Source organism: Coturnix japonica, chromosome 5 (genome assembly GCF_001577835.2).
Source record: "Coturnix japonica isolate 7356 chromosome 5, Coturnix japonica 2.1, whole genome shotgun sequence".
Lineage (NCBI taxonomy): Eukaryota > Metazoa > Chordata > Aves > Galliformes > Phasianidae > Coturnix > Coturnix japonica.
The window spans coordinates 32,873,554-32,891,368 of record NC_029520.1 but is presented as its reverse complement, the minus strand read 5'-3'; the positions used below and the strand labels follow the sequence as shown (position 1 = coordinate 32,891,368).

Below are 17,815 nucleotides of genomic sequence, written 5' to 3'. Positions count from 1 at the left end.
TTTCCATTTGTATCACTTATTTTTCTATTAGTATTTTTCCTTTTTTTTTTTTTTTTCCTCATGAAATAGCCTTTTACAAACCAGAGTTTCACAGCCTCAGTCAGACTTGAGGCCCTACCAATTTATTTTACAAATATTTCTTGAAAAAGAGGGAGAATAATGGTTAGATCAGCAATTGTCAAAGGATACAGGTGAGCAAATCGAATGGGCTGCATTCTGAAAGAGAAAATCTTCCTCTCTGAGGAGCATTTAGAAGGAAAATCTCTTACCATATTTTGTGAATGACAATTAGGGAAATTCATAGACTTTTTTTTATATTCCTTGTTCCATAACTGTTAAACGCTGTCATGCCCAACAGAAGGGTAGAACCAAGTACCTATTTGTGACAGCTTATACTTATATAGGTTCTGTTCTCTGTGACAAATCAAACTGCATTTTCAGAGAATACTTATGGACTGTCTTCAGTTTCTTGCAACTATTTTTACATTCAAAAATTGCCTTTCTGTTGAAAGAATCACGATAATAGCGTTTTCAGCATTGTTGTTTCGCTTGTTCAACAATAGTCAGCTTGACTTTTATTCTCTTTGCTGTGTACTTCTTGAAAGTCCTCACAGAAAATCTGTTCGTTATCTGTTTGTTTATTTGTATGTTAATGATTTCATTGCTGTTTGATTGTTTTGTCCAAGTTCACATTGTAATTGACAAGATTGCAATTAATGACTGAGTTGTCCATTGAGAAAGTTCTGTGGCTGTCTTTTCTTGTTGTTTGGACCACTGTTTTAGAGAGGAGGTTTTTGTGTGGCACTTCAGTGCCCCCATAAAGTTGGAGCCCATTGTCTAATTTCTGTTATATTCCATGGAATTAGAAAACACAGTTTCTTTGAAATTTTATGAAAGATAGGCAGCTGTATAGTGTAAATCACATGAGAGTCACCTGATAGAGAAGCTGCAGTTTAAATTCACTGTGCATTAGATACCAGAAGATCCATGTAGAAACTCAACTTTAAAACACAGTGTCAAAGTTGAAAGCATATGTACTGAAGTATCTTTTAATGCTTAGAAGACTCCAGTAGATCAGCAAATTTTCCATCATTGTTTCTGTCTATTGTTTTCCGTCACATAAAATCTTTCCCTCCCTCCCCTACTCTCTATTTTCCTTCCTTACTTCTTCCATCTCTCATTCCCTCCTTTTTCCCTGCCACTTCCTTACCCCCCGTCACTCTTTCTTTCTCCTTCTCTTGATGTATTTCAGTCCCTCCCTTCTTAGTGAACAGAACAGAAAAGTAGGAAAGAATTTCTTAGGGCACCTTTAAATGTTTATTTTACATTAATTTTGTATGTTGTAAACAAGTGAACAGTGTCAGCTGGGTAGTCTCCTGTAGTTCATTATAAATGCAGAATATGGAGTGAAACAATATTCTGTGTGTGAAGTAGAAGTGGAAAGGCATTGCCACAGTTTGTCGTTTTGCAGAATTTAGTGATGTTAGTATGTATGTCTATCTCTCATACAGAGATGCATTGATTTAAACTGTTGGTAAAAGCTGCATTGCTTTTCAGTCCAGCAGTGGAAGTTTGTTTACCATTGTTTCTGTTCTGATAATGCTTCACATTTTCCGTCAAGTTCTTTAAAATGTTTAATTCTCTTTGAAAGTAAACATTTAACAACCAACAATATAGGAAAATTACTCTTTTTAAGAGCCTCACCTTTTGTTTTTTGTCCTTAGAGTTTAGTTTATCTCCAGTGCTGAACTTCACACGTATTGTAATATTTTTTTGAATCAGTTACATTTTTCCAAGAGTTAAAATTCAGAGACATTGATTCTTCCATTTCAAAATATGCTGATGTGTAGAGAAGAAAATAGTGAATACTTGTTCTTTACTTTGTCTGAGTATTCAATCTGATCTTGCCGTTTTGGAAGAATCTTTAAGCAAATCCAGGAAGTGAAATTTGTTTAGCAGAAGTATAGGAGCAAAGGAAAAGTGTGTGCTGCTCCTGCGTAAATGTCTCTGTAGAGTAGATCAAGTAGCTGCATAGAGAGGTTGCTCTGTGTTGGTCATGGAAAGATGCCTTTGCACACTGCCATTCAAAATGCTTGTCAAGGAAGTAACATTCCTCTAACTATACACAGAAAATTCCCTCCATACAGATTTTCTGATCAGCAGATAAATATGAAAGAATATCAGTCCCTGAATAATATCAGCCTCTGAATCCTTGAGAAACCCAAGTGACGGGATGTGTAGAGAAATTTGTCTGGTTCTGAGCACTGCAAGTGCAGCAGAATAAACGCATTTAAAATTATTTTGATTGAAAATTGCGCTCTGTTATTCCATTCACCTGTCTGATTTTGATGTTCATCTCTTGCCTTTCCTGTGTGTAATTTGTTGTTTCTTGGAGCACCATTCACAGGGAGATCTGATTGCAGTTTTTAAATCATTTTCTTTTATGGCCAAATTTATTATATTAAAATATTTAAAATATTATTTTAAAAAAATATTTTAATTTTTCTTTTAATGCTGTGTTTAGAAATTTCAGTAGCTCAAAAGAACAGAAAAATCTTTTAAGGTAACTGTTAAAAATTGCATTTGCAGGCTCTGAAAGTGCTTCTCCAATCCAATCTGCTCTTGGATCCCGATCACAGACACCCTCTCCTGCCACTCTTCATGCAGATCATATTGAGCAGAAGGATCTGCAACTGGATGAGAAGCTCCACCACTCTGTTTTACAGACGCCAGATGACCTAGGCAATATCTGGAATAGAAAATATAAACCTGTTTTTCCTTTCTTTCAAATGCAATATAGTGAAGTAGATAGTATCCCATTAGCTATAGACAATCTTGTACTAAGCTATTTCTTTTGCACTTTTAGAAATATTTAATTGCAGTTATCTTCTCAGAAAACAAACAAAAACCTTTCTACATTTTTGTCTTGCATTTCATTGGAACTGTTAGTGAATTTTTAGTCAATGTATCTATAACATAGAGTTGTGTCAGCTTAGCCTAGTATGTAGTCCTGCCATGGACAGTTTTATCATTGATGTACAAGTAATAAGAACTAATTTTTAAGTAATGTTTTTATTTTTTCCTTTCCCTTTAGTACTTATACAAGTTTTAATTACTTTAACTATCCAAATTACTGAATTTTAGAATACATTCACTTTGTAAACACTTAAGTTCTCATTTCTCCCATGTTCAGTCTCTTGGAAACAGAATAATGTCTGATGGGTATTTTAGACTCTTTTTTTCTTTAAAGTAGCCTACTGATGAACACAAGTACCATCATTTTGCTTTATACTTTGAAATCTGCAACCCAGAAACCATCAGTGTCTCTAGCACAGTGGTCCAGATCTTCAAATGAAGAGGCTATGAGATTAGGCTGATTTCAGATTTCATTTTCATTTTGTATGCCTATGGGAGCTGAGAGATTTACAGAAGATCTCAGCAGGTTCTGGTGCTGAGGTGTTTTTAAAACCTATGTGAGAGGTACAGAAGGAAGAATGTGGATACTTTTTGCTTAAAAACTGTGGTTCCTTAGGTAGTTTGCTTTGGCTGTTTAACCATATCAAACGTGAGAAACTGTAATGTGTCTACAGCCAACCTGGAATGAAACAGATCTTCCACCTAAAAAGGACTGTCCATTTCTATAAAGTGTAGAGATAATGTTTAATGATGCATAGAAGAATCTAGGTGAGAGCTGAACTGCCACACTAGGTTACTGAATTAGAGCTCTAGTAGTGACCTTGAATGTTACTTATGGACAAAATATGTAAGAAGGTTTTTTTCTCTTTCAGTTTTAAGGAAACTATATATGTAATAGTTCTGGCAGAACTTTTCTTTCTGTAAAGAGATAGATCTCACTGTGCTTTTCTTTTTTTTTTTTCCTTTGCAGAAACTGGTGAATTCCCCTCAGAATGTTGCAGTGTTATGGCTGGGGGAACACTTACAGGATGGCACGCAGATGTTGCTACTGTGATGTGGAGACGAATGCTAGGAATTTTAGGGGATGTCAACAGCATCATGGATCCAGAGATTCATGCCCAGGTTTTTGATTACCTGTGTGAACTGTGGCAGAATCTGGCCAAGGTAAAAACAAACAAACAAACAAAAAACCAACAATAAAAAAACCAGATCCTCTTATCCAAGCTGATTCAACAAGGAAGGATTTTCAGAGGGAACAACCACCACCATATTTCCCTTACTATTATTTTATTTTATTTTAATAATTGCAGATAAGAGACAATCTTGGTATTTCAACAGATAACCTCACTTCACCATCTCCACCAGTTTTAATCCCACCACTGAGAATTTTAACACCGTGGCTGTTCAAGGTAAATTTGAGCACTAAGTTGTAAAACAGAAATAAAGATATGTTGTTGCAGAAGTGTTTAATTTACTTTTTTCTTTTATAATTCACTTTTTTTTTTTTTAACTGTAGGCAACAATGCTGACTGATAAATACAAACAAGGAAAGCTGCATGCTTATAAACTCATTTGTAAGACAATGAAGCGAAGACAAGATGTATCTCCAAACAAGGATTTCTTAACGCATTTCTACAATATAATGCACTGTGGACTTCTTCATGTTGATCAGGTAAGTTTAACTGTGATGTTCTAGTTAAAATGAATAGTAGAACTAAAAATGGAATTGTTTTGTCAGAAATACTGGATGTTTAGCTGAGTAATGTGACTGAGCCACGTGACTGGTACTTTTTCCAAGCTTTGGTAAATGGCCTGTATGTTCTTTGTTGTAATCAGAAGTGCTTTTTTGTAGTCCATTTCAAGAAAGTAAGAGGACAGGAGAGGTATTGTGTCTTTTTTAACTGATTGCATGCTACAGACTGAAGCACACAAGAATGAAGGAAGCAGGTATCTCTAATGTCTACTGGTCTTATTTGCTTCCTAATGCAACTGTTCAGCTAATGGGAAATCAAATTGTCATCACCGTATGCCTAGCATAGTTTATTTCTACATCAAGTATAGAAACCAGCAAAGACATTTAATCAGAGGAGGAGATCTTTCTCATATGTTTTAATACGAACAAGTCTGAAAATAGTACATGGCACAAATGTTCTTTTTAGAGATTCGTGTCACAAGTGTGACTGCTTCACTAAGTGCACAATCCTACAATTTAATGTGTTGAATGACTATACACCAGCAATGTTATAAAACACTTCATTGTAATTATGTCTTTATATTGTGATTCTGTAAAAAACACCTTTTTTAATATTATAGTACGGTGACGCATATTGGAGAGGATTTAAACATGTTGTTAAGAAGATATGATGTTCCTTAATGTTCTTTCCAATTCAGAGCTTTCTAAGATGCTGTATAATAGCTGGTTATATCTATCTCTCTGTTCTGTAGCTATTTAAATGAATTTTTAATCATTTATAAAATTCTTAAAATCTAAACGCTAATGACAATACAAAGGTGGTACGGTAGTGTCCAAGATTAAATCGATCCATGAAGTATACTATAGTTACATTAGGATGAGTATACACATGGAATTTATCTTTTTTGTGCTGCTCCTTGGTAGTATAACCTAGAATGTTCTGATGGCCACAGTGAATTTACATGCTTTTTTATTCCCAATTTTCTGTTCACTATCTGCCTTTTTTCATTATTTGTTCATGTTCTTGACATTCTTTTCTTTTTTTTTTATTCTTCCTCTTGCAAGGATATTGTCAATACAATCATCAAGCACTGCTCTCCTCAGTTCTTTTCACTTAGTTTGCCTGGTGCCACCATGCTTATTATGGATTTCATTGTAGCGGCAGGAAGGGTGGCAGCTTCTTCTTTTCTCAATGTAAGTGTTCAATGGTTTGTTCTCATTAATGGGCAAGTCAGAAGGATTTGAGAAAGCTGAGCAATATTTTTCCTTGACTGGTGTATTAATTTATCCAAAGAAGTCAATGTAACAGCAAATACAGAAGCTGTTAGTGTTTCATTGTAGCACACTATGCATGCAAGTCCTTTATGGAAAATGTAATGTGAAGAATGCCAAAATTGCTCTTGAAACAGTAATTTTAGAGTTCTAGGATTTATGATTGCCATTTATCTGTGCTTTAAAATGTTTTAAAATAAGTGGTCATTTTGGCTATAACTTCATGTTAGGAATATATTTACACGCATAAATACACACCACAGTGATTTTCATAGTCTGGCTTGAAAGCTTTTATATGTGATAGCATTTGACTTTTCAGATATCTCTCTTATAAAGAACCTAGGTATCCTCAGCCTTTTATTGTGATGCTGATGTGATTGTCCAAGTGCTGTTGACCTTGTGTGACTGTATTCCTCAAAGGTCCTAAATCCTCCAGTCCAGTTGTCAATGACTTTTGACTCCTCTCACATAATTCACCTTTTAACTACATATGAAATTCAGTTTCCCTTAAGGTGCTATCAGAACTGATCTTTGCATATCTTTATGCTCTTGTCTATCATGTCCGGCAATGTTAGCTTTGCAGTTCTAATTATTTAGTCATTTTTCTGTGATCCTAACAAATCCTTCATTTCCTTTTGGCCAGCTTGGAAAATGGGCATAGTGTGTGTATAAATAGCAGTCCACTAGGATATGGTCTCAGCTTGCTCAGCTTTAGAGAATTTGGAAAAAGAAATAAGAAAGAACTGTGTAGAGCTTTAGCCATTGTTCTTATTTAAGGCAGCTAGAAATGTCATCTTTCTGACTGCAGTAAGAATATGTTTCCCCTCACCTGTTTTTCTTTCAGGCACCAAGAGTTGAAGCGCAAGTTCTTTTAGGATCTCTTGTCTGTTTTCCCAATTTATATCATGAACTACCAGCTCTTCACCCAAACATTCCTGACATAGCTGTGTCTCAGTTTACAGATGTTAAGGTGGGAAATCTAAAGATTATCCGAATAGTATTCTGCCACCAATTAAATTTTAATATGATGATGTTCTGGGAAATAATGACTTAATTTTTTCATGAGCTATTTCAAATTGATCCTGTAAAATATTGTGAAACATTATACTGATAAACTTATGGAGTGTTTACATAAACTTTGATGGTAACCTGCAGCTTTAGGAATGTTTTGCTGCAGTTCAGTCAGAATTCTTGATGTCATTCTTGAAACCTTGATCACTTGTTCTATGGATAATTCCAAGGATTTTTTTTAGTTAATAGAATTTTGATTGGGAAAAGAAATGATCATTTAATACCTGCCTCAGAGTAACCACCAGATGGATACTTTCTGTGATATCCTTCATGTCTGTTCACAGAAGTTAGCTACAGGATGGTCATTTGTTTGTTTGTTGGATTTTTTTTCTTCCTTTTATTTTTTCCCCATGGTACTTTATGGAAATGTGTTGGATGAATCAGTGAGATATTCTTGAGTTAGCACAATAATATACTTCTTTGTCAGACTAGAATTTGACATAGTGTCAACAAACAGTTCTGAGCACCACCCTAGAAAGCCAGCTAAGCAATGTGTCTGTCTGTCTCATAGTAATATTCTGATTTTCAAACATTTCATGTGATTGTGTAATTGACAAACCAATGAGCATTTTCCTCTTTGTTTTAGGAGCTCATAATTAAAACTGTGTTAAGTTCAGCCAGAGAGGAGCCATCTGGTCCTGCACGGTAGGTCATACAAAAAGAGATTCTAAATTCGTAGTTACTTTTACATGTTACACTGTTTTGAAGAAGGTAAATTAAAGGTTGTAAAGTAAAACTTTGTATTCTATTCACACTTTTCTTCACTGCCATCTAAACAGAGGTCTACCATTTCAATTCAAAGTGGTTTTGTAAGTATCTAAGCCATTATCCATCATATTTGTGAAAGTTGTGGCAGTCTCATGAAGTCCATGATATTTCTGGGCAAATTTCATCCTTGTCTGCTGCTTTGAATGTATTTATCTGAATATTGTTGATTTAAAGAAATTGATGAGTAGAAACTTAACAGCAAAGTTCTGTTACCGTTAAGCAAGGTATTTCTTATTGGCAGTGCTGAGGTAGCATTGAGATAACTCTCCAAGAATGCTCCACCAGTTGATCGTTTATGAACAGGCTATATTTTCACATGTATTATGTAGAAAGAAGCATTTATTCAGCTTTAGCAGGGCATATAATGAATATAAAAAGTGCTCGTATTCTTGTAGTATGTCTTTCAAGTTATTTATCTTCCATCATTGTTTTGCAGATGTGTTGCTCTTTGCAGCCTTGGTATTTGGATCTGTGAGGAGCTAGTTCATGAATCTCATCATCCTCAGATCAAGGAAGCATTGAATGTGATTTGTGTTTCTTTAAAGGTGAGAGACTAAGTCTTTTATGATGTGTGTTACCTTGACCACACCAACAAAATCCCATTATCCACACATACCCCTGTATTCTGTGTTTGTTCACTTCTAAATTTGCGAGCCATTGCATTATGTATTGTAGTGTCTCAGACCTCACCAGATGTGTAGAGGGTCAGTACAGTGCCTTCACCACATACATGGAAGCACTGGAAGATGTGTAATTCCGTGTGTTGTAGTTCTATACTCACTCCCAGATGAGGTCTGGGAATTTGTTAGGGGAAAAAAAAAAAAGAATCCAAAGACTGATCAAGAGTTTGCATTAAATGTTGAAGTTATAGCTCTGCTTTGTAAGAAGCTGATTTAGGATAGAGTTTTATTCCAGTGTATTTCTTACCTTTAAATTATTGCCATTCAAAAACTTCTGTTCCGAAATTCTTATTGTTCTGTTAATACTTCATTGCCCAGGTGCTTCAGCTTTCTTAAAGCTTTTTTTCTTTCTTTCTTTATGGATATGTGAGATACACATTTCTCTGATAGGTTAATAAAATTGGACTTGTTAAGAACACAGTCTAAGAAACCAGTGAACTAGATCTAACTATTTTTATAACATAATTACTGTATTCTGAATTCAGAGGTCAGTACTTAGCCACCTTGGAGCACACACCTGTCATAGCTTCACTGCTAAGTAAAGTGAGATTGGAACATGTAAACTAATTTATTAGCCTTTTAATAAAGGAAGAATTCTAAAGTCACTCATCTTTATCAGATAAATAGAATAGGATTTTTCCTGATGAAAACAGCAGTACCTAATTATTTCCTGGGTGATATGTGATTTGTTAGAAATAGGGATTGGAATACTTATTTTTACTAAAGGCAGTATTTAAGTGATAAGAATATATTTGAAATCCTTCCCTTCCTAAGTCCTTGGGGCTATTGCATGTAATTTTTTCTTCTATGATTTCTGTACTGTCTTCAGAAGCCTGTAGTTTGACTGTGCTAATAACTAAAAGGAATCTAGGATAGCATCTACATCAGCTAGCAAGAATGGAGAGCTATTGTACAAATGCATTCACGTCTTCCTTGACAAACACAGTAATAGTTCAGGAGTTGTTTAAACCAGGCTCTTGTACAGTAACATTTTCCAACATTTAAAAGAGCACAGAAAAGAGTAGTAGAAGCCAGAGTGCATTCATTTCCATTCAGACAAGTGCTGTATGTAGCAGTCACTAACAAGTAACTGAATAATTAGTCTCACTGTTTTTAGTACTGTGTCTTGTATAGTAGATACTTGATTGTTCACTTACTTCGGTCCTCAACAAGAGCTCTGATTTTCAGAATCCTGTGGTGGGTTTTTTTGTTTGTTTGGTTGGTTTGGTTTGGTTGGGTTTTTTTGTGATAATAGTAATAATAATGCAGGTAAGAAGGAGCTAATTTGTTTGTTCTGGCTTCATGGTATTATCCTAACCAGTGTGAGATTAAACTTAGAAGACTTCTTTCCCATTTCCTTCATTCTGTGCAACTTACTTGTTGTCTGATCCAGACCTTGAATGTTAGCTGGTAACGTCTGTTTAGGATTATAAAATCATTTCTTTTATATTGTGCGAAAGTTGTTTCTCCCATAAATGAGTATATAGGAAGCATATGTTGGATTAATTCCATCACTGGAATTCCTGACCACCTCTCCTCCTAATATATTATTACATGAAGTCACAGTCATCATTACTGCACTGTGTTCTTTTCTAGTTTCCAAATAAAACAGTAGCTCAGGTTGCCTGCAGTATGCTGAACATGCTGATACATTATGTGCATAGACTTCAAGTGTATCAAGCTGATTCACCTTTAAGAATTATTCAAGTAAGTAATTTATTTTTTTTAAAGTAACAGCAAGATATATATTTCACTAACGTTAAAATACCACGGTATTGATAAGTATGTGTCACAAAATGCGAAATTGACATTATCTTACTGAAAATCAATGGTATGGGTTCATGTAACACTTACTGATTCCAATCTTAATATGTAAAATGGCTATAGCATGTTTTTTTTTTCTCCATCACAGTTTCATCATTATTTAGGTGAGCATATTTTAAATTAAGTAAATTATTTTGTGTTAGATATTGGCAGATATATATGTTTAAGTTTAGTAAGAAAGCAGCTATCTAATTGGTATCTGCAATTGTATTTTGTATATCCATTGATGTATCGGTATAAAGCAAATATATTTTTCTTTAATGCACTTTGAATAACAAGGAATTAGGCTATGGCCTCTGTGAATCTGAGCAGAAAAAAGATAGAGGTCTCCCAGGTAACCAGAAAGGGAATTGTGTGGAAGCTTCTTAAAAGGCATAAGAAGGATTTCTCTGCTCCTGTGCAGTCATATTATTGATTAAATGAAAGAAGGTTGTTTACAAGTTCTAGTATTTCAAGAAATAATAAAATTAGTGTGGTCCCATATACAAACCATCAGGATCATTCTTGCACCCTACGAATATGTGGAATCAAGTTCTCTTACTGCCTAAGTATTTGGAGCAGCTGTGTAATTGCACTGAATCTGAAGATTTTACGATACTATGAACTTATGTCAGTTATACCTAACATTTTCCTACAGTGTTTTCTCTGAAATTCAAGTAAAAGGGTTTTATTTATAACATTAAAAAATGGCAAGGAATGGTATGATTTATCTCAAAATAACCTAAATGTAATTCAGCTATGTGTCTAGTATTGTGTCCCATTTACCTGCTAAAAAAAATCACTTTAAACCTTGTAAAGAAACTATGCTGTATTTTCTCCAGATTCTGATAGCAACGATTACCCATTTGCTACCCGGTACAGAAGCTTCATCATATGAACAGGACAAGAGGGTAAATATTTTCTGTTCCTTTTTACTTAGGAACTTAGAAATGTGTGGTGGTTTTGTTACAAATTTTAAAATATTCCTTTATAGCAGGGATCCAGTTTTGTAAATATAATGCAGTATTTTCTTCCCAGACTTATGGCAGTGTTCTCTATGCAAATGACTTTCTGAATTTTTTGCTGAAAAATATGCTTTTAAAATTAATTGAAATAGGTTGCTTTCAGTCATTAGAAAGTCTCCTGTCTTTATCCTTAAGTTAAGCAAGGTAGACTTTTTAAACTTGTCTTATAGTGAAAGTATATTTTCAACTTCTTGGGAATACATTTCAAAGTACTCAGAAGGTTGTGAATTTTTATTATTTCAAGTAAATTTTTCAGCAAGGCAATCAGTAATATTCAGGCTAATTTGATTGTTGATGTACTTCGTCTGTCTTTCCATATTTTCAGTGGATCTGAGTCCCCTGTTTATGATGGACTCTTATTTCAACCATCTGATACTCTCAGTCGTGCTTTCTGCCTACGGAAAGTTTTGTCTTCTCTGAGTTATGTAGGTTGCTCCAACTAAGATTTTTACTCATGTTATATAGCATTTGAACAGACATTGGTTTTTAAACAAGTGTGTCCTGTAATTTCTGTGTAAGTTTGCCAGGTTCTCTAAATTGAGAAAAGAAAGTGAAACAGAGAAATGAAATAGAGTGATAACTGTGAGGCAGCAAGTGCTGTGTTAATTGATTTGTAATTGAAAGTGTTTGTTACAGTTGGTAGTTTCCTTACTTCTGTGCTTATTGGATTGGATAATGGCCTTGCCATTGAAGACCTTGCTGCAGCCTCTTCATGCAACGGGAGCAGAAAATGATAAGACTGAGAGATCTGTTCTCAATTGTATATATAAGGTACCTGCTACTTTACTTGCTATATCAGTATTTCTAGACATGAAGGAAGTGTCAGCTTTCATGAAAATAAGGACAGAACTGTTCTGTAAACTGACCTCATTCTACCACTAAAATCTGGAGTGCTGTCTTAGATCTTGTACATTTTGAAGTTAACTGTGTGATCATTGGTGTATTTGGAATTCTTAATATTGTCTTACCACTTTATGATTGACTATCAGATTATATATGCCATACCAATAGCAGACGCTTGTGTTATAAAAGACCAGACATACCTTTAAGACATATAAAGATGTAGCTTTTACATACCAAACAATTTTCTAATCAATAAGCAAAGCAAAGTTATCTTTACAGATGTGGGTTTGTTTTTGTAAACATCAAACATCTAAAATTTCCAGGATTTTATCCTGCCTACCTGCTTCTAACAAATTAATTTCAAAGTGTAAATAAAAATAAATCTAAATTCTTACAAAACCATCAAATAGAAATTTCAGTAATGAAATCCTGTTTTTGTTCTAGGTTCTACATGGATGTGTCTATGGATCTCAGTGTTTTAGTAACCCCAAATATTTTCCCCTAAGTCTTTCTGATTTGGCATGTGTGGATTACGATCCATTTATGCATTTAGAAAGTTTGAAGGAACCAGAACCACTTCATTCTCCAGACTCGGAACGTTCTTCTAAACTTCAACCAGTCACTGAAGGTTTGTCAAACTGCCTAAGTACATTTTCTTTCAAAAAGGTTTTAACCTTGTTTTCCACTACTGGAGTGCTTGTTTAAAGCGTAACTTTTAAGTCGTGCCTTAACACTAGGTAGCAAAATAATTCTGAGCAATTGCTATTTGATTAACTGGAGTAAGTATCTTCTGAAGAACACGAAGATCAATTTGATATGGATTCTTCTGTGCTCTGTATCAACAAAAAAAAAAATAAAATTGTATACTGGAACATGAATAAGCATTATTTTTCAGTGTACTTCCAGTAACTTTTTTATTTCTTTTGCAATTTTATTCCTTTTTCTGAGAGTATTTTGGACATTTTTTTTTTTCTTTTCTAAGCTTGCAGTATTTTAAGCTTGCTGTTAATTTACTTTTTTTTTTTTTACTTATTATACTTTGTTGTTGATCTCTTTATGCTTTTAGAAGAGAAATTTTCTCCCATCTGCTTGGAACCTTAAGAGACCTGAGAATTAACTTTTTCTTCAGATCTCAAAAACAAAAGTAAATCAAGAAACTTAAGATACAGAAGAGCAGTATTATACAGCGTATCTAGTAGATATGAAATGGCTACATTGAGAAGAAAATTGAAAAAAGATGAGATTAATACAGGCACCAGAAACTCTGTGTAGTGCTATTCTCCAACCATATTAAGTTGTTCCATTTAGGCTTCCTTAAAGGTATTAAGAACCAGATAAATGCAGAAGCTCTTTGTAGCAGCTGTGTGCTAACAGCAGGTGATTTTGTGGTCTGTAGTGACTACGTGCTGTTTTTTATGTAGAGAAAATGGCTAATCATTGTGCCCTTGTCTAAGGCATGCTTCATCATCCTCAAGTACTTTTTTGGCCAAAGAATTCTAAACATAGAGCTGTCCCCTAATAAGCTCAGTATTGGATTGAACAAGTCTGATTTGAGAACTATTGGCAGGAGAAGCTGTAATTATTAAATTTACTGAAGAATGAAGCAAGGTACTATAGTTGGCTTTTTGTCAAATGGCTGTGGTTCTTATTAGTAAAAAGTAATCATCTGCTGGGTCAGAATGAAAGAGGCTTCGAAAGATTCATTCTGTCCTAATTACAGTCTCACCTATACATATTATGTAAAGCTAATATTTAAAGCATTTGCCAAGATTAACTTCCACCGCATGTTCTATTACAGTGTGGAGAATTGTAGTAGCTTTTTATGCCTGGCATCTTTTGTATTCTGTAATAATCTGTAATTATGGGTTTGCAGCAAATGCTGTGTGGCTTGTTTAATCTGACAATCTGAAAAGACAACCCTGAATAGATTTCTCTTTAAATGAATGCAGTTGCACAAAGCCTTAGCATCGATATCTTCATTTTGCATTTCTGTATGTGATCCGTTCTTTTATTATTTCTTGATAAATTTCTAAATAAAAGTAACTTCAGGTGTTACTTTTCTCTGTCCAGATAAGTTTAAAAAGGCCATGTTTTTCAAGTTTCAGAGCTCTGGAATTTTAAGTCAGTTTGTGAAATTTAGTCAACAGATAACAGTGCTATAATGCAACCCTGGTCTTGCAACCATGGCACTTCTAAACTACACTGGCATTTTCTAACCCATCACAAAACATCTGTTCCCTTTGGCATTGAGCAGTGCAAAGTTAGTGTGTAGTGACCAGACTGGAGGTGTTCAAGGCCAGGTTGGATGGGGCCCTGGGCAACCTGATCTAGTAATTGTGGAAGCTTGGTGGCCCTGCCAGGCAGGGGGGTTGGAACTTCATGATCCTTGAGGTCCCTTCCAACCCAGGTCATTCTATGATTCAAGACAAGGGGAGTCTTGAGACCCTTCCAACCCGGGTCATTCTGTGATTCTGTGAGTCAGGTAGCGCAAACGAGCAGCAGAATAGGATGACAGTAGGTCAACTTCTTATTTAGTAGAGTACAAGTTTTATCGTATCTCTTTGAAGATTATGGAAGTAGGTAAAAGAACAGTTGTAGAGAAATCAAAGACAGGATGGGGATTGCTAGAATCTTTCCTTAGATAACAAGCAAAATTGAAAGCACTGAAACAGCATTATTCTAAAGATAGGATGCCTTTTATCAGTTGAAGAGATGACTGACATATCCATTGTTCAAGGCCAGTCATGTTACTGTTATGTGTCAGCTCGTTTTATGGACGCTTACCCTCAGTATGATGCAGGATGAGACAAACATGGGACTTTCTGTGATACAGCTATAAGGTGGGCTCAAGCTCTATTTGGAGGTTAGAGCAAGCCGCCAATAAACAACAGGACAAAGATGTATTAAATCCTCTGGAAATGGGCAACAGCAGGAGAGAAGACAGTGCCCCTGTTTGTCTCAGTAACTTTCCAAGGGCTGTCTCAAATGAAATGCTATACCTAGGATTATCATTGAAACTATTTTCCTCCTTTTTATAGGTTTCAGGTGAAATGGTAAATTGCAGTGTAAGGCACAGGAAGAACAATTTTGAAATTGTATTAAGATATTAAAATGTTGTATGTAGACAAGAATGAACTATTAGCAGCTGACAGTAAGCAGCTTTTCTTGCATTATCATTACTTCCATAGTTGAAGTCTGTGGTTCTTTTGTACGAGTACAGAATCACAGGGCATGTGTACCTAAAGTCTGATGAACAGATCCTCTCACTGGCATAATCAGCGGCTTTCTCTAGCTACAGTACAGGCATATAGCTGTTTATGCTAATTATCTGCACCTGTCTAGCCTAAATGCAGCATCACAGTGATACAGGTGTGCTTTCTGCAAGGAGGATAGCATTACAGCCATTCACTGTAGAGTTTAGTAATGTATTCTGCTGTAATCTGCTTACCTGCTTCTGATCTTTTACCTGTCATTATAGGACCATGAATTTATGTGAGGGAGAATTAAAATGGAAGCTCTTGTTAAAATAATTTTAATCGTTTATATTAAATGTTAAAAACGTTTATGAGAAGTAAAATTGAGTTTCTTTTGTGATGCTAACATAAGCAAGAAAGGTGGTTACATGAAAATATGTGAACATCTGCTGCATATCTTCTAATATTGATAAACAGCAAAATCAGAGCAATGAACAGAGTCTAGTTAGAAGGAAATAGTATTTTACAGGAATTTTTTTTGCGACTGTGCAGAAATGCTTTGAGTCCTGCTCTTCATAGGTCACAAACCTGTTAGAGATAGATGAGATTGGAAAGGCAAGTAGTTCCATTGCATAGTTTCAGTGATATATCAGTAATTGATTTTGTGTCTTTTTTCCCATTTCTGACATTTCTTCAAAGACTTTTCGAAGTTTTGTTTATACTGATCATTTTTCCTAATATGCTTCAGTTTCTAAGTAAATGATCTTTTCCAATCAATATTAGAAAAAGTATGTACTTTTGCTTTACTGTTAAAGCTTTGATGCTGATTGCCATTTTTACTGAAACGATACAAAAAATAATGCCTTTAAAAAAAACAGTTTATGCATGGTGCATCTAGATTGGCACAATTTGTGTTTTGTGAAATTTATTCTAAATGGAGATTCTTCCCATACCTGTAGCTTAAAAACAGAATGGGGTAAGACTTTCATATGCTAGTGTAAAATTTAGGTATCTGACCTATGTTGAATTCTCTTAGGCTCCTTCTAAAAGTAATGGAGAAAAAGGAAAGTTTCCAGAGAATGATTTGTCTCATTTCTCCAATTTGTGTTTATTGCTGAGATGAATCACTACGCAAAGGTGCATCATTCTTTTAGGTAGCTAAAAGGATAAACAGAGTTAAATTTTGCCTTCGGACATTACTTTATCCTTCTACTATATAACTGCAGTTGTTTAGAAGCCGTTCAGCCAAAGTTGAAGTAAAGAGTTAACAACACATCCTAAGGAAATTCAGGAATTGTCCATTCCTGGCACTGATACAAATTAGTGGTGATAGACCTTCATTCTTCTCACAAAAGAGGTAATTTCAGGAACTGAGAAAAATAGCCAATATAACATGCTTCTAGCAAATTACCAAGTGATCATGTACACATACAAATTGCATTGCCCAAGTGAGAGACTGTACTGTTGTAAAGAGAGCAGAGATGTGTTCAGTCAGTATTACATATTGGCAAAGCAGCCAGTAATGTGCATTAGTACAACTTAGTTTGTAGAATTTGTGGTAAAGTTCTGATGGTTGTGTTACTGCATATTTTGATCTGCCCTGCAGAAACAGTATGTGGTTTGGATATGCATTTTAAGAATCCTAGTGTATTGAATGCCCACTTGATCCAGTTTGAGGAGGTGTGCTGAACAAACTGCTGAAATGTGTCCTTTAGGTTAAAAAAGTGATTTAAAACTTACCTTTTCAAAATGCATTATTGGTTGTTTTATGTTTAGTTTTGTGTTGCCTATTTTTATTTTTTTTTTTATTATTTAAACTATGGAAAACCATCACCAAATCCTGATTTGCTGTGTGGCAGAAATGTATACAGAGACTCCTTTGTCTAACAGGCTATGCGTTGATTTTTCAGTATGCCAGTATGCTTTCTTAATAGTGTTTTCTATGTCATTTTTAGACCACATGACCAACATTAATATGTTCTGAGAAGATACTCAGTGAGATGTACTATACTGATTTTTAGAAGAGGCATTTACAGATTTATATTCCAGTTCTTTTTTTATTTAAATTCAAGAATAAAATTTTTACAGAATGCCCATGGTAGAACTGGGAATGGATCTTCCTGATTTTAGTTCCACTCTTTGTATCATTACATAACGTTTCCTTTCTGTATGTCGAGGGGCTCATAAGGGAGTATCTTGAGTAATATAGACAGAAAACAATCATTGTATGGTTTGAGATTTCTAGGATTTGCCAGTAAATGGTAATAGTAATATCTTACAAACTATAGAACCCCTCATTTCTTTGGTTGTTTCAGTAGAAATACACTAAATGCAATTAACCTACTCAGTGTGTTACTTCGCTTAGCTGAGAAGCTCACATCTGCTCCTAGGAACCTGAGAAAAGTATTTTCTTACTCATCTGTGTGTTACCAAGCTGTAAACATTTGGCATAAATATGCTGACAAAGACGAGCCAGTATCTGCACTCTCCATGTGCTGGCTAGTACTGCATTGGTAAATTATTCTTCAAGCATCCAACTTGATTTCTCTT

The 17,815-nt window shown here is 34.9% G+C and overlaps 1 protein-coding gene across 1 annotated transcript in view; it reads left to right on the top strand.

The window, feature by feature from the left end:
- RALGAPA1 (Ral GTPase activating protein catalytic subunit alpha 1) overlaps positions 1-17,815 on the top strand; it is a 106,999-nt gene that overhangs the window by 45,968 nt on the left and 43,216 nt on the right. The window contains 12 exon segments of the mRNA XM_032445110.1: positions 2,590-2,742; positions 3,887-4,080; positions 4,227-4,325; positions 4,433-4,588; positions 5,675-5,803; positions 6,726-6,851; positions 7,539-7,597; positions 8,157-8,265; positions 9,997-10,107; positions 11,046-11,114; positions 11,865-11,999; positions 12,516-12,699. Coding sequence (XP_032301001.1) covers positions 2,590-2,742; positions 3,887-4,080; positions 4,227-4,325; positions 4,433-4,588; positions 5,675-5,803; positions 6,726-6,851; positions 7,539-7,597; positions 8,157-8,265; positions 9,997-10,107; positions 11,046-11,114; positions 11,865-11,999; positions 12,516-12,699 — 1,524 coding nt within the window.